The sequence below is a fragment of the Podarcis melisellensis genome (genome assembly GCF_964234715.1).
Source record: "Podarcis melisellensis genome assembly, chromosome: 3".
Lineage (NCBI taxonomy): Eukaryota > Metazoa > Chordata > Lepidosauria > Squamata > Lacertidae > Podarcis > Podarcis melisellensis.
This window is the reverse complement of record NC_138530.1, coordinates 8,758,302-8,776,042: the sequence shown is the minus strand read 5'-3', so window position 1 is coordinate 8,776,042 and position 17,741 is coordinate 8,758,302. Positions and strand designations below refer to the sequence as shown.

Genomic DNA, 17,741 nt, shown 5'->3' with positions numbered 1-17,741 from the left:
TCCTTCAAAGGGAGATTCCAGTGCAATGTTCCCAACCTAAAACTTATCAGCATCTTTGATTTGATACCTTGAGAGCATGGGTAGGCAAACTAAGGCCTGGGGGACGGATCCAGCCCAATCGCCTTCTAAATCTGGCCCGCGGACAGTCCAGGAATCAGCGTGTTTTTACATGAGTAGAATGTGTGCTTTTATTTAAAATGCATCTCTGGGTTATTTGTGGGGCATAGGAATTCGTTCATATATAGTCCGGCCCCCCCACAAGGTCTGAGGGACAGTGGACCAGCCCCCTGCTGAAAAAGTTTGCTGACCCCTGCTTTAGAGCTTAATCGAGACTGGGGACTTCTTGCTCACGGCAGGGGCTAAAGTTACCCAGCAGAGTCTTGTCAGTGCTACTTACTGCTGTTGTAAATGGCCACGGTATGTATCTTGTGTACATAAGAAGAGCTCTTCAGGATCAGACCAATGACTCATCTAGTCCACCATCCTGTTCTCTTTGTCAGGAGTTCAGCCTACACTCGAGTAGGACCCTGGCAGAGACACATGCCCGACTGGCATGTTCTCTCCCTCCTGGTCGATCGTTCAGGAGCTTCAAAAGCTTTCTTCAGCCCGAACATCACAGCAACTGATGCCAACAGACACAGGCACACCTAGGGATCTGCAGAGTTTGCGCAGTTGCGTAACAGAACTCAGCATTTTGGCTAATCTACTTTATTTACATATAAACACACGTGGAGCACTGCAACATGGCTCCCTCTCTCTCTAGCATCAGACAGCAAAGAGGAAAAAAACCAAAGGACAATAGTCCCACTTCATGGAACACGGTAACACAAACATCCTGTCTCCGTCACTTCCCACTCTGTGGAGTCAAAACATATACCGTCATGTGATAGACAACAATCCCATGACTGCAGACACGGAGCAGGAATTCTAACACTCTCAGAGGCTGCGGGGAACCCACAAGCCAGACCCCTGAGCGCAAGAGCAGCTCCTTACTTGTGATTTTGGAGGCATGTTGCCCCCCCACATCAGAGGTACAACATAACCATCATGACTAGTAGCCATGGATAACTCCATGGCTAGTCATCTTTTATAGCCATCCAAGTTGGTGGCCATCCCTGCCTCTTGGGATAGCATTTTCCCATACTATAGCTATGCACTGTGTGAAGGAAGCACTCAGCGTCCTGTTTCATCTAACATTTAGCCCTTGGGTTCTAGCGTTCTGAGAGAGGCCTATCCACTTTCTCTACACTGTGCATAATTCCGTATACCTCAAGGTCTCATTCGTGGTCATCACCACCATAACTGTATTTTGTGAAATTAGATTTCCCTCCTCCCCCCTGCCCCTTTATGCTTGCCAGTGTTGAATTGCATTTTTGCCGTTTTACTGCCTATTCAGCCACATAGCTGTCAACTTTTCCCTTTTCTTGCAAGGAATCCTATTCGGAATAAGGGAATTTCCCTTTTAAAAAAGGGAAACGTTGACAGCTATGTACAGCCAGTTTGGAGAGATCACAGTTTGGAAGGGTCCCTGGGGATAATCTAGTCCAACCTTCAATGCAGCTGTTCCGTGTGGGGATTGAACCTGCAACCTTGGTATTATCAGCACCACGCTCAAACCAACTAAGCTAGCCAGAAGATGCATTTGCGCTTTGCACAGCAGTGACAGCAACTTCTACTGGTTGCCTTTCATAGTTTCTAGCTCTCTGAATCACATACACACTCAGAGCTTGTGTCTGAGCACCCTTTCTTTTTTCCTCCGGAGCTCTCCCCACAAAGACCTGCTCTTTAAAGCTCAATCGGAGCAAACTTCAATCAGTGGAAATCCCGAACTGACATTTGCTCTGATTCAGCTTTAAAGAGCCAGGGGAAAGCTCAAAGCAAAACAACAACAACACTCAGACACAGAGCGTTAAAGCGCAAGTACTCTCACATACGGTACCTGTGCGTGGATATACCAGCAAAGTAGGAATGCTTCATGCATCTGATGAAGTGGGCCCCCATCTAGGTAGGTAAAGGACCCCTGGATGGTTAAGTCCACTCAAAGGTGACTATGGGGTTGTGGCGCTCATAACGCTTTCAGGCCGAGGGAGCCGGCGTTTGTCCACAGACAGCTTTCTAGGTCACGTGGCCAGCATAACTAAACCGCTTCTGGTGCAACGGGACACCGTGAGGGAAGCCAGAGCACACAGAAATGCCGTTTACCTTCCCGCCACAGTGGTACCTATTTATCTACTTGCACTGGCATGCTTTCAGACTGCTAGATTGGCAGGAGCTAGGACAGAGCAACAGGAGCTCATTCCGTCATGGGGATTCGAACCGCCGACCTTCTGATCGGCAAGCCCAAGAGGCTCTGTGGTTTAGACCACAGCGCCACCCGTGTCCCTTGTGCCTCGATAAGGCAGCAAATGATAAACACACTTACTAAAGAGAAATCCCCATTGAGCACAGCATTGCAAGTAAACAGGCATAGGCTCATTCTGCATATCAGTTAGGATTTAAAGTGCTACAAAAGCCCCTCTCTTGTTTTCATTCTCCTGCTAGAGCAGCCATTCCGAAAAGCATCAGCCACGCCACATTCAAGTTTTTGTTTAGTGTTCATCTCACCAGGCATATAATGGGGTCAGGAAGACCCAGGGATAGGGAGATACTGGCTGGTTAGCATGAGATGCCTCTTTTGCAATTTGCTCTGATTTCTGATATTGCACAGTATTATCTGGCTTTCAACTTCCTATTTTGCATCCTCCCAGGGGTGGGGTGATGTCATGGGTTTTCCATGTGGGAAAGAATCAGGTTTCTGGAGGTAGGTGGGGAGAGTCCCTTAATGCTGTCCTGTGACCTGATACCATCACATGCAAATTAGAAAGCTGCATTAGCACCTATTCAAATGAGATCAGAAAACTGGCTCTGTTTCTCTCTGTCTCTCTCTGTGTGTGTATCTATTTATTTGCCATCTATCTGTGTATAGGCAATATATTACCATTTTTTCCTTGATCACATGGTTTGACATTACCCTGTTTTTTTGTGGAAACTCTAATGCCAACCTGACCAATTTGCACTATTTCCCATGTGACTTCCTTTTAAACACAAAGCCACAATACCTACTGCTAAATGGACGCTCACGTCCTCTGCTGACAGTTTAAAGGGGGGGATCTTTCTCTGCGTGGGAGTGTAAGCTCCCTTTCAGAGCTATTCCATTTAACCTGCTCACGTTCATAAAAGAGAAGTCTGAAGGCATCGAGTAAACTTCAGAGTAAATTCCATTCCGTGTGCATTGACGGCGCAAGCCGTAATCTACTATCCGACTGAATTAAATGGGATCTACTCCCGTGTAAGTAGGCTTAGAATTCCAGCCTCACAGTGTGATCCCAGTCATGTCTACTTGCAAACAAGTCCTTCTGATCTCAGTGGAGCTTACTCCCAGGTAAGCGGGGTTATGACTGCAGTAATCCAAACCTGCTTTCCTGGTAGTAAGACCTACTGAATTCAATAGGACTTGCTTCTCAGTAGACATTACTTCTCAGGGGGTTGGACTAGGTCAGGCATAGGCAAACTCGGGCCCTCCAGATGTTTGGGACTACAATTCCCACCATCCCTGACCACTGGTCCTGTTAGCTAGTGATGATGGGAATTGTAGTCCTTCCAACTCTACAGTTCTAGGATTCCAAATTTGTACTGTAAGGCTACAATCCTATACCTGCTTACTTGAGAGCAGCACCCCTGAACTCAATTACTTCTGAGTTAGACGACTTGTACCGTAAATGTACATATTGGTGCATTTCAAGGGAATTTGCTATTTTGAAGGTCCTGGTTATGGCATAGATTTCCTGGATAAAGCTGTATTTAAAAATAGCCACACTACCTCTAGGCCAGGCATAGGCAAACTCAGCCCTCCAGATGTTTTGGGACTACAACTCCCATGATCCCTAGCTAACAGGACTAGTGGTCAGGGATAATGGGAATTGTAGTCCCAAAACATCTGGAGGGCCGTGTTTGCCTATGCCTTCTCTATGCTAATCTGTCTCAAATTAACTTGAAAGCCTCATTATCACTGCATTCACTAGCCAGAGCTGAGGAGACCCTGGGCATTCTGGCAGGTCGTATCATTGTTCCCGCTCTGGACCTTGTGCATCTCCTCTACTACACAACAGATCCCTGCCACTTGGAATTTCTGCCAAAGAGGTGTTGTTTAGTCGTTTAGTCGTGTCCGACTCTTCGCGACCCAATGGACCAGAGCACGCCAGGCATTTCTGTCTTCCACTGCCTCCCGCAGTTTGGTCAGACTCATGTTTGTAGCTTCGAGAACACTGTCCAACCATCTCGTCCTCTGTCGTCCCCTTCTCCTTGTGCCCTCCATCTTTCCCAACATCAGGGTCTTTTCCAGGGAGTCTTCTCTTCCCATGAGGTGGCCAAAGTATTGGAGCCTCAGCTTCACGACCTGTCCTTTCACTGAGCACTCAGGACTGATTTCCTTCAGAATGGATCGCTTTGATCTTCTTGCAGTCCATAGAACTCTCAAGAGTCTTCTCCAGCACCATAATTCAAAAGCATCAATTCTTTGGCGATCAGCCTTCTTTATGGTCCAGCTCTCACTTCCATACATCACTACTGGGCCAAAGAGCTAGTGGAAGAGAAACACACGCTTTCATCTCCCTGTGAAAGAGGCAAAAACAGAGCGACAGCGGTTTTCCTTTTTTGAACTGTGGCACTTCATATCAGAGCAGAACATCCAGTTCTGAAAGGAAGTCGCCGTCCTTCCTGTGACTCACGGAGGAGATGGGTGCGCACCGCTGGGTCTTGCAAAGCACCTGAATGTTGACAAAACATCCTAGTCATCGAAGCAGCCGTAGCCGTTGGGCCATTGGTTTGGCAGCTGAGGGAATGGCAGACCCACAAATGATTGTGCCGGGAGGGTAGACCCAGGAGGTCTCTCCACACAGGGGGCATCCCGGCCCGTTTTGCCACCTGAGGTGAAACGGGAAGGTGTCGTCCCTGCTGAAGCTTTGATTTCTGGGGTTGTGTGCCTGAGGTTATAGCTACATCGGCTTCTGGCGAGATCTCATGAGAATTCCACAAGCTCTCGCTGGAAGCAGCCGCATGAGCCACAGGGGACACCACCGTCCCATGGGATTCCCCCGCCTGAGGTATCTGCTTCAGTCTGTCTCATGGGCAGGCCGGCCCTGTCTCCAGAGGTGGAGTACAGCTACCTTTGTCCCAAGAAAGGACACCTGCCCCAATTCTACACTCTTCCCTTGCCTCCAAGTGTTGATATCTGGTAGGTGCAGGGACTCCCATTGTCTTAGAACACACCTGGATTTGCCAGTGGCAGCAGGATTTTTTGGGGCTGGGTAATAATAATAATAATAATAATAATAATAATAATAATAATAATATATTTATACCCCGCCTCTCTGGCTGGGTTTCCCCAGCAACTCTCGGCAGCTTTCAACAGAATATTAAAATACAATAGTCTATTAAACATTAAAAGCTTCCCTAAACAGAATGTCTTTTAAAAGTCTGTGGGGAGTGTTTAACACTGCCTATTCCTTGCTCCAAATTCCTGTGTGCCACCATCTGATTCCCAGCCCGTCTGTGGGCCGGATTTAGAAGGCGATTGGGCCAGATCTGGCCCCCGGGCCTTAGTTTGCCTACCCATGGTCTATACCAGTGTTTCCCAAACTTGGGTCTCGGTCTGTTTCTGGACTACAACTCCCATCATCCCTAGCTAGCAGGCCCAGTGTCAGGGATTATGGGAACTGTAGTCCAAAAACAGCTGGTTTGGTAAATACTGGTATGGACTCACTGATGTTTGCCATAAAAAGAAAAAAGGCTGATCAGATGCTGAACCCAGTCCACTTAGGCCTGCCATTTTGTAAGAAATCCCAATGCCAATTGAGGCACAGTCACTGCAGGGTTGTCTGAATGGCTGGGGGCTGTGCCTAACTCTTCGGTATCAGGTCAAACCTCATTTTAGGGGGGATGGTGGGAGGAACTGGTTTCAGTTTGCATTTAAAGGCTTTCCGAGACAACACACTAACCAAAGCACAGCTATCCTTTGAAATTTGCACTTCTCAAAATTTTCCAAGTGGCTTATCAGTTAATTTGGAGTAACACTGATTATTATTATTATTAATTTTTGTACCGCCCTACATCTGTAAATCTCAGGGTGGTTCACACCATAAAATCACAGTGTGTGTGTGTGTGTGTGTGTGTTTGTGTGTGTAACAAAATACAGAACTGAAAGCAAGATAAACAAAGCCTAGTTCACACAAAGCTCAGTGCCTGTTTGACAAATCGAAGGAATCTTAGAGTTTAGTCAACAAAGTAAAGCAGTCATTCTTAAAAGGAAAGGTCATTCTTCAGTATTTCATCATTTGCTATGATAACACACTAATGCAAAAAACAGCCCAAGAAATAATAGGCTCTAAACTCTCTCGCCCCCTTGGATCTGCCCTCTAATACAACTGAAGCTCTAATAATTTCTGGCGGTTCCCCCGCTGCGAGAAACAAAGCTACAGGGAACCAGGCAGAGGGCCTTCTCGGTAGTGGCACCTGCACTGTGGAACGCTCTCCCATCAAATGTCAACGAGAACGACGACTACCAGACTTTTAGACAACATCTGAAGGCAGCCCTCTTTAGGGAAGCTTTTAATGTTTAATAGACTATTGAATTTTAATATTCTGTTGGAAGCCACCCAGAGTGGCTGGGGAAACCCAGCCAGATGGGCGGGGTATAAATAATAAAATTATTATTATTATTATTATTATTATTATTATTATTATTATTATTATGTGTCATGAGAGAGGGAGAAACAGCTTATCTCTCCCCACTTTCTCTATGCCTCACACAATTCTATAAACTTCTATTGTGGCATCTCTTATTCACCTTTCCTCCAAAACTGAAAAGTCCCAAGTCTTGCTCCATCCCCTTCATCGTGCTGGTTTCCCTTTTCTAACTCTCTAGTTTCCTTTGGAGGTGACACAGTATTCCACCGTCAATTTGCATAGCGACTTTACGATATCAACAGTTTCGATTTCAATTCCTTTCCTAATGATCCATGGAATTTGTCTTTCTCACAGCTGCCGCACACTGAGTGCTCGTCCACAGTTCTCCTTGACTCGCCACTTCTCCCTGGGGAAACCCGCTATTTACCCCTGAATCAGAGCAAATGCTGATCGGGTTTTCCGTGGCTTGACGTTTGCTCCAGTTCAGCAGTAAAGAGCAGGTTTTCCTGGGGGAAGAAGTGGCGCACACAGAAAACCAAGAGGAGCAGAAAACCTAACCAGACCCATGGTTTCTGGGAAGGGACAAGAGATAGCTCAATGAGCCCAATGAATTGTTCCTGATCAAGCTCAGAATTTCCACAATAAGTCATTTCAAGCCAATATTGTGTTGCTGTTGCTTCTTCGTTTTTTTTTTTAATCTGCTAATGGTTGACTGTGCGTGTTCCAGATTTCAGAATCTGGGCATACAGTGTGTGAAGAAAAGAGAGCTCAAGGAATCGATCGTCTCCCGGATCACTAAGCAAATCAACCCCTTCAGTGGTAAGTAACCGTGGCAATTTACTTTGCCAACATTTTATTCAATGGATTCATTTATGGGATGCTCGTTTTCTCGGAATGTGCCAAGCCATGTCAAGGGGCAGGCTGGAGCAGCTATGTGCTTGTAGAACTCCCATCCTATTAGATGCTTAGCTCAAGTAATTCATGCATTTGCTGCTGAAGATGTTGCTTGAAATAATGCAACAAACAGTATGGCAGGGCTAGGGAATATCAGGCCTGTTTTGCACACACACACACACCCCGCAGCCACACCCTCTTTCCTGAGTCCATATCGCCCACTGGCCTTGCTTCAGCGGAGAGCCAGCTTGGTGTAGTGGTTAAGAGCGGTGGACTCGTAATCTGGTGAACCCGGTTCGCGTCTCTGCTCCTCCACATGCAGCTGCTGGGTGACCCTGGGCTAGTCACACTTCTCTGAAGTCTCTCAGCCTCACTCACCTCACAGAGTGTTTTTTGTGGGGGATAAAGCAGGATATCAAATCCAAACTCTTCTTCTTCACACCCTTGTTTAGTGGTTTTTGCCAAGCTGGAATTTGTCCTTGGCTCAGATAGAATGCATCTTGTTTGCCAGCGGAGGCTATTCCCAACAGGGTGAACGGGGCACAGTTTCGCCTTCACAGAGCTTGGCAGGGAGGAGGATGGGGGACAAAACTAAATAGTGGACTCCACCTGTAATTCGCTCTGGCTCCACCTTCTATTGCCCTCCCAGCCCTTCCACCTTCCCAGACCCAACAGGCACCAGCCACACCTGTCATCTGAATGAGCTTTGACCAGTAGCTTGATGAAGGATAGGGAAGGGTGTTTGAGTGTGTCGAAACTAGCCTGCTTTACAAAGGTAACATTTGCATTAATTGCTCCTCCCACCTTTGCCTCTGGCCCCACCCACCATGGGCGTGCAAACCTCAGAAAGTTGCCCAGAAGGAAACCAGGTCCTCATGCTGAAAAACACTCCCTAACCCTGGTCTCGTGGAAATGAAGTATTAGGGAGGACAACCTGAACTTGGAGGTCAGAGCCAGGGTTACTCCAACACTTCATAGTATAGGCATTCTCTGAAGTTATTTTAAGGGAACATCTAAAAATGTAAACTTTACTGTGTACCTGGAATTCCCCCCCTTTTTTTTAGGGAGTTCTTTTCTGAACATCATTACCGGTAGTTTTCCTTGCTGTGAAATGGGCATTTTGTGCTTCCCACAACACTCTCTCCATTTTCTAAAAGTGTCCCTGAGCTGAGAAAGATTGGTGACCCCTGGGTTACACAAGCACAATCAGAAAAAGAGAGCTCTGAACAGGCAAATTGAAGTCAAAGAACTTGGAGTGACAGGGTTCTGTCTCGCTTATGTGACACACTATTGCCTAATTGTGAATTGTACAACATGCCGTTGAAGAAAATAGATGGTTGCAGCGAGTCACAGTGGAGCATAGGAAGTTGCCTTGTACCAGGTCAAACTATGTGTCCATCTAGTTCAGTATCTTCTTACTCTGAAGGGATGCAGGTGGCACTGTGGTCTAAACCACTGAACCTCTGGGGGTAGCCAATCAGAAGGTCAGCGGTTCAAATCCCCGCAACGGGGTGAGCTCCTGTTACTCTGTCCCAGCTCCTGCCAACCTAGCAGTTCGAAAGCATGCCAGTGCAAGTAGATAAATAGGTACCACTGCGGCGGGAAGGTAAACGGCTCTTCCTTGTGCTTTGGAACTTGTCATGGTCCTCCGTGCACCAGTAGCAGTTTAGTCATGCTGGCCACATGACCCAGAAAACTGTTTGTGGACAAACGCTGGCTCCCTCGGCCTGAAAGCAAGATGAGCGCTGCAACCCCATACTCACCTTTGACTGGACTTAACCATCCAGGGGTCCTTTCCCCATTTTTTACCTTACTCTGAGTAGCAGTGGCTCTCAGACAGAGACCTGTATCATCACCTGCTACCTGAGCCTTTTTAGCAGGAGATGCTGGCAATTGAGCCTTGGACCTTCTGCACACTAAGTAGGTCCTCAGACACAGTCGTTACCTAAAGGGGATATGTTTCCTTTTGGCAATGTCCAGTCTCTTATCTGGTGTGGGTGGGGAAGGAAAAAGGAAAGAGGTCGAAAAGGAAAACCAGAGGCTCTGTAAACTGGGCTGTGCAAATTCTCCTTTATTCCCAATGTGTTGTTATTCCTTTGAATTTGGATGGTGCTTTTAAGCGTTCAAGTGCTTTGCATGCTTTGTCTTTTTATGTTCCTAACATCCAGCGCAGGCCGGGGAAAGGTGAGGCTTGGCTAAAAGGGGCTTTGAAGGCACCACCAATACCAGTGCCTTCAAAGCGCCTTCTGCGGCCCTTTCCAAATCATTGACGATCACCTGCTTATTGGGCTGCCCACCTGTCTAAGTTCACCTGCTGGGGTCTTGGAGGTCAAATATCTGGTCCACTGGGCTGAAAAGGTTCCCTAGCCATGCCTTCCAGTATTCACTTTAGATAAGGTCAAGGGACCCGTGACCATTAGGTCCAGTCGTGGCCGACTCTGGGGTTGCGGCGCTCATCTCGCTTTAATGGCCGAGGGAGCCGGCGTACAGCCTCCGGGTCATGTGGCCAACATGACTAAGCCGCTTATGGTGAACCAGAGCAGCGCATGGAAACACTGTTTACCTTCCCACTGTTTACCTATTTATCTACTTGCACTTTGATGTGCTTTTGAACTGCTAGGTTGGCAGGAGCAGGGACCGAGCAACAGGAGCTCACCCCGTCGCGGGGATTCGAACCGCCGATCTTCTGATCGGCAAGTCCTAGGCTCTGTGGTTAAACCCACAGTGCCACCCGCGTCCGAATTCACTTTAGATAGGTCAGTATTATTAATATTGCAATAAGGAGGAGAACTTCAGTTCAATGCTCCAGGCTGCCATCCAGCCACTCTCTCTTCAAAGCCACTCCATTCCTTCACTTCTCCCTCACCAGGTCCCCATTCCCCTATATCCTGCACCCTGTGAGCAATGAACATACCGTATTTTTTGCCCTATAGGACGCACCAGCCCATAGGACGCACCTAGATGGTTTTTTGGGGGGGGGGAATAAAGGGGGGCAAATTAATTTTTTTTTCCCCAGGCACGGGGCTGGGGAAGCCCGAGCTGCGCCTCCCCACTGTCCCCCAAGCTTGCGGGGTTAGCGACGGGGAGAAGCGCACTTCTCCCTGCTGCCAGCCTTGAAACCACGTCGGGAGACAGCGGGATGGTGCGCTGCGCCTCCCCGCTGTCCCCCAAGCCTGCGGGGCTGGCGGTGGGGCTCTCCTGAAGCCTGGAGAGCGAGAGGGGTCAGTGCGCACCGACCCCTCTTGCTCTCGAGGCTTCAACGAAAGCCTGCATTCGCCCCATAGGACGCACACATATTTCCCCTTCATTTTTGGAGGGGAAAAAGTGCGTCCTATAGGGCCAAAAATATGGTACTTACCGGACTGTTTTGGTTTGTTTGTTTGTTGTAGTACTGAGCATAATTCTCCCCCTCCATGCTCCCATCTGCAGGACCACCAGTGTCCCTTGAACAGTGTGTGAGTGGAGGAGGAGAATATTGGGGGCTGCTGAGGAGGAGGGAGCAAAATATACTATTGTGGGAGACTGACTTATTTTTCAGCAAGTGGGGTTCAAGGCTAGCTGTTTGTCTGGTTTGTTGTTTAAGTGCCTAACGCAGGCTTCCTCAACCTCGGCCCTCCAGATGTTTTGAGACTACAGTTCCCATCATCCCTGACCACTGGTCCTGCTAGCGAGGGATCATGGGAGTTGTAGGCCAAAAAAAACATCTTGAGGGCTGAGGTTGAGGAAGCCTGGCCTAACGCTTGACATTGGGATGATTACATATTGTTCGGCAATTTAGACTACACCTCATTCTGTATTTTCTTGCACCTTCTACGCCAGAGATCATTAAAACATAATTTCTGCACATGTGTGGTTTTCCACATTATCCCCTCCCCCCCCCCCCCGATTGGTGGTGCAGCCCTCCTTTTCCTTACCTTATGACTGAACCAAGTCACTGTTTGGCTCAAACTTGTGTTTGGGGCAATCCATGGTTTAGCCTGCTGTCTCAGTTGAGCAGCTGATTCAATCCATTTGCTGTGGGGATACGAAAGTGTGTATTTCATTATCTTTTACACGTCGTTGACTCCCTTTGAATTTTAAAATTTAAGAAATCTTATAAATCAATGAAACGTTACAGTTCATTTAGCAATCTGTGTTTTTGTTTTTGTTTTTTTAAAAAACCAAAACCAAAATCTGGTTAGTTGGTTGCAATAAATAGATGAGTAAATGGTTTCTTTCTTTCTTTCTTTCTTTCTTTCTTTCTTTCTTTCTTTCTTTCTTTCTTTCTTTCTTTGAGAATGCTGAAGGAAGCCCATAGTTTCCCTTAAATGTGACATAACCCGCCTACTCAGACTCAGAACACATTGGGATTTTAAGGAGTTTCTGTCTCAATTTTTGTTACATTTCAGATTTTACTTTTCCTACGGTTGAGTATGTAGTTTACAAAAATTCATTAACAATAATGTATGGCATTTCAACAACTTCCAGTATACAAAATCTTAATTAATATATTCAATGCCATTGTCGGAGTTCCGTTGGGATCGCACCAGAACAAGTTGCTCTCAGGGACGTATTTAAGGAATATGTTGACTGCTTGGCTCTGAGCTATTGAGCTGCGCATGTCATTATTATTTTGGCACTGTATATATTATTTAATGTTTCATGTATTACAAATGGTTGAAATGCTGTACAGTCAAACCTCGGTTCCTGAACCCCTCCGTTTTGGAACATTTTGGCTCCCGAACGACGAAAATCTGGAAGTAAACCTGCTCCGGTTTTGGGACAATTTCCGGAAGCCGAACGTGCTACACGGCTTCTGTTTTGAATTTCCCTATTGTATTGACGCTTTTGCTTTCCGTTTTTAGTTGTCGAATGTTTTGGAAGATGAACAGCCTTCCAGAACGGATTACGTTCGACGAGCGAAGTTTGACTGTGCATTGTTGTCAATGGGTTTTTTTAAACTACATACAGTGGTACCTCAGGTTACAGACGCTTCAGGTTACAGACTCCGCTAACCCAGAAATAGTACCTCGGGTTAAGAACTTTGCTTCAGGATGAGAACAGAAATCGTGCTCCGGCGGCCGAGCGGCAGCGGGAGGCCCCATTAGCTAAAGTGGTGCTTCAGGTTAAGAACAGTTTCAGGTTAAGAACGGACCTCCAGAACGAATTAAGTTCTTAACCCGAGGTACCACTGTACAGAGTTGCAGCTTTGAAACGCAGAAAAGGCCTGAGCAAAGCGTTCGCAGAACAGGTGGGATTGCTTGAAGTTCGGCAGAGGAGGGAAGAGTTGTGGGTTTCGCTTTGCTTTGCGCAACTCGCGCCAAGGCGTCACACAGGCCTGCGCCAGCTCTCCGCGAAAGCTCCCCTATCTATCACACTCTGCGGCCCTCCTACAGTTCACTGCAATCGTTCCACCGAAACTGACACGTCACGGGGAGGCTGCGATCATGAGGAAGCAGCTCTCTTCTCTGTGGGATTGGCCGTGGTTAATGAGCTCGCTAGCGAAGCACAAGCTTTCAGTGGGATGCCGGTAGAAACAGAGATTAAGCCGGTGGGTGTAGGAGGACAGCTGTCAGCAGAGATATTGGAAGGAGCCTCCCGGTCCGATTCCACTTTGAATGCCGCTTGTGGCTGAGGGTGGAAATTGAATAACAGATTAGGGCTACCTGCTTTCATGCTTTGGTTGTGGGCTGGAAACAACTCACTGGAAGACAGAGAGGCAATCACTCTCCCTGTATACATACTACAGTATACATTTAAAGCTCCCCCCCCCAACAAGAATCCTGGGAACTGTAGTTCATTGAGGGTGCTGGGAATTGTAGCTCTGTGTTGGATGAGTTCCCAGGGTCCTGGTGGGATGTGGGGAAATGTTCTTCCAGTGCAGTGTGTACATATATGGGGAGTGATATAATTTCATTAGAACAGTGTTTCCCAAAGTGGGCGATATAATAATAATAATAATAATAATAATAATAATAATAATAATAATAATATTTATACCCCACCCATCTGGTTGGGTTTCCCCAGCCACTCTGGGGGGCTTCCAACAAAATATTAAAATGCAATAGTCTATTAAACATCAAAAGCTTCAGATGTCTTCTAAAAGTCTGGTAGTTGTTTTTCTCTTTGACATCTGGTGGGAGGGCGTTCCACAGGGTGGGCGCCACTACTGAGAAGGCCTCTGCCTGGTTCCCTGTAACTTGGCTTCTCACAGTGAGGGAACTGCCAGAAGGCCCTTGGCGCTGGATCTCAGTGTCTGGGCAGAACGGTGGGGGTAGAGACGCTCCTTCAGGCATACTGGACCGAGGCCGTTTAGGGCTTTAAAGGTCAGCACCAACACTTTGACTTGTGCTCGGAAACATACTGGGAGCCAGAGTAGGTCTTTCAAGACTGGTGTTATGTGGTCTCGGCGGCCACTCCCAGTCACCAGTCTAGCTGCCGCATTCTGTATTAGTTGTAGTTTCCGGGTCACCTTCAAAGGTAGCACCACATAGAGCGCATTGCGGTAGTCCAAGCGAAAGATAACTAGAGCATGCACCACTGGCAAGACAGTCCACGGGCAGGTAGGGTCTCAGCCTGCGTTCCAGATGGAGCTGATAAACAGCTGCCCTGGACACAGAATTGACCTGCACCTCCATGGACAGCTGTGAGTCCAAAATGACTCACAGGCTGCGCACCTGGTCCTTCAGGGGCACAGTTACCCCATTCAGGACCAGGGAGCCTGCCCACCCCCTGTCCCCCCAAAACAGCACTTCTGTCTTATAAGGATTCAGTCTCAATCTGTTAGCCGCCATCCATCCTCCAACCGCCTCCAGACACATATTGCCCCCTGGGGGGCACTGGAACAATCTAGGGGGGTAGTAGTGCAATTGGGGGGTGTTGAATAAAAATAGGGGGGCAGTGAAAGCATAAACAAAAAAGAGAAGAGAAGAGAAATATGAAAAACCACTCATATGTGTATAGTCTGTTTTGTAATGACGCTTATGGCCAGGTCAGGCACCATTGTGGGGCAGTAACAATGCCCCCCCCCCGCTCGATCTGGCAGCCATGCTGGAGGCGAGGGCTTTCCCTGGGTTTGGGTGAACCCTTTTTGACTCCCCCCAGACCCGAGAGGCGGATCGTAGTTTGCCTGGCAGGCGGGCTGCAGCACCTTCAGTGTGTCATAACTAGGTCTCTCTAGGGCCAGGGCCTTTTCAGTACTGGCCCTCTTGGTGGAACGCTCTGTCACAAGAGACTAGGGCCCTGCGGGACTTGACATTTTTCCGCAGGGCCTGCAAGACAGAGCTGTTCCGCCTGGCCTTTGGTTTGGGCTCAGTCTGACCCTTATGTCTTCCCTCCCCTTACGGTTTTGATCTATGGGCTACTTTTAAAATGAGGCTGCATTTTAACCTGTATTTTAAATTAGGGTCTCCCCCCCCCTATTATGTTTCTATTGTAATTTTACTGGTGTTAGCTGCCCTGAGCCCGGCTCTAGCCAGCGAAGGCGGGGTATAAATAAAAATTATTATTATTATTATTATTATTATTATTATTATTATTATTATTATTATGTGGGTGGCGTTGTGGGTTAAACCACAGAGCCTAGGACTTGCTGATCAGAAGGTCGGCGGTTCGAATCCCCACGACGGGGTGAGCTCCCATTGCTCTGTCCCTGCTCCTACCAACCTAGCAGTTCAAAAGCACTTCAAAGTGCAAGTAGATAAATAGGTACCACTCCAGTGGGAAGGTAAACGGCATTTTCATGCACTGCTCTGGTTTGCCAGAAGCGGCTTAGTCATGCTGGCCACATGATCTGGAAGCTGTAGGCCGGCTCCCTCGGCCAATAAAGCGAGATGAGCGACGCAACCCCAGAGTCGGCCACGACTGGACCTAATGGTCAGGGGTCCCTTTACCTTATTATTATTATTTACAACATCATCTTTCTTTACTATGTTGCAGGACGTAATTAGGAATACAGACACGTAAAAGAACGCAAATTAGTGGCTGCATCTCTTTGTCCGCTTAAAGAAGGCAGATTTCCGGGGGGTGCTGGATGATTTATTTATTTTTTCTGAAAAGGAATCAGTCAGCCAAATAAGTTAGGGAACCTCTGCATTAGAGGAAGCAGTTTAGACTCTGCTGCAGCCAGAGAGGGGTTGGGGAAGGAGCAGTCAGACGGGGTGTGCTTAACACAGGACAGTTAACAAGGAGCGTGTTTCTTAGAACTCTTTACGCAGCCTGGCAGCTATCAATGTCTGCAATGCCCACAAATAAATGTGGGTGGATGGTGGGGAGGTGTGGCAGTCTGGGCCCAAACATGCAAGGGGGAGTTTGCCTGTGGGTGGGTGGGTGGGTGAGTGAGTCATGTTGTGGGGTGAGTGGGCAAAAGCTGGTATTTTGTGACCATAATGTACTAGTAGGTGAAGGTGTCTGGTGTTTGGGGAGGGGGCTTGAGTGGGTGTAGGTGGTGCTGGAAATGTGTGCATTGAATGGTTTGTGGCTAGTGCCTAGGGCTATGGGGGATGAGAGTGTTCACAGGGTCATGAGACTTAGCTATGAGTAGGATCTCGACCTGCCAGCTGTCTTGGGACTCAGTGCCTAGTCATTTTCTGACCCCCGCTGCAGATGCCAATGGTCCTTGCCACATCTTTGTTATTTCATGGTTAGCTTCTCGTTTCCTTTATTTTTAGCATCTCTGGCCTTTTATTTTTAGTGCCAGTTTATTTTTGCCAGCTCCCCTTTTCCGAAAAATCACGAAACTCACCGTGAAGTTCTAAATGGCCTTTGCATTTTCAAATAGGTGTGTGTTTGAGCCAGTGTGGTGTAGTGGTTAAGAGCGGTGGACTCGTAATCTGGTGAACTGGGTTCGATTCCCCGCTCCTCCACATGCAGCTGCTGGGTGACCTTGGGCTAGTCACACTTCTCTGAAGTCTCTCGGCCCCACTCACCTCACAGAGTGTTTGTTGTGGGGGAGGAAGGGAAAGGAGATTGTGAGCCGCTCTGAGACTCCTTCAGGTAGTGATAAAGCAGGATATCAAATCCAAACTCTTCTCTTCTTTGTAATCAAGCCCTGGAGTCATTCTCTTTCAAAGCACTTGATCTCAATGCATCAAAAAAAAAAAAAAAAAAAGAGTTCACACTTGTTTGCCTCTATGCCTTGTTGCATTATGTAACCTGGTCTGCTCACTCCTGTACCTTTAACAGCTATATCATCTGTTGAAATCAGCTAGGGAAGAAGTCGTTCACCGTGCACAATCAGCACAAACAGCAGCTGCAGATTTCCTCCTCCTCTCAAGGCTGCTTTGAAATGCACACAGGAGCTAGGGAAAATATTAGCAGCCCCAGAGCCAAAATGTAATTTTTATAGGGGGAAACGACATAACAAATAATAAAACATTCTCTCAGATCTCTTGGATGCCTGAATTTTACATTTTTTCCTTCTACCTGTTGCCAGAATGTTTTCTGAAAAAGACTAATGGTGTGGTGTGGTGTGTGTGTGTGTGTGTGTGTGTGTGTGAGAGAGAGAGAGAGAGAGAGAGAGAGAGAGAGAGAGAGAGCGCGCACGCCTTGGCCACAGCAGACAGAAGTTTTTACTAGAGTAATGAGAGTGACCTTGTGTTGCATCTCGCTTGATTGCGGTTGACCTCCTTAGACGCTGGAGTGGTTTGGCCATTGACAAACACAGAGTATGTAGAACCAAGAAACAGAAGCTCCCCCTCTTCTGTAAGCAATAGGCAATATAAATACTTCTCTCCTGCGGAGTATCTCTGTTCAAATGTCACCTCCCTATGGCCAGCCCTACTGTTAATGCTGGCAACCAGCAAATTCCACAAAATATTCACTGAGTGATAGTTGCCGGAAATGGAGAGGTTGTTGTTGTCGAAGGTTACCGTATTTTTCGCTCTATTGGACGCAGTTTTTCCCCTCCAAAAATTGAGGGGAAATGTGTGTGCATCCTATGGAGTGAATGCAGGCTCGTTCCATAGCCGCGCGCAACCCCTTCGGCAGGGAGAGGTTGCATGGGGCTAAAGAGGAAGCCAAAGCAGCGAGCGGGATCCATCCCGCTGGCTGCCTTGGCTTGTTCCATAGCTGCGCGCAACCCCTCCAGCAGGGAGAGGCTACACGGAGCTATGGCTTCTTTAGCCTTGCGCAGCCTCTCCCGGCAG

At 47.6% G+C, this 17,741-nt stretch overlaps 1 protein-coding gene across 2 annotated transcripts in view; it reads left to right on the top strand.

Annotated features, from left to right (window-relative positions):
- The window catches only part of REL (REL proto-oncogene, NF-kB subunit), a 54,888-nt gene that overhangs the window by 19,592 nt on the left and 17,555 nt on the right, over positions 1 to 17,741 (top strand). For both annotated transcript variants that reach the window (XM_081904066.1, XM_081904065.1), the window contains exon 4: positions 7,451 to 7,542. In XM_081904066.1, the coding sequence (XP_081760192.1) occupies positions 7,451 to 7,542 (92 nt within the window). The remainder of the gene's footprint in view (positions 1 to 7,450; positions 7,543 to 17,741) is intronic.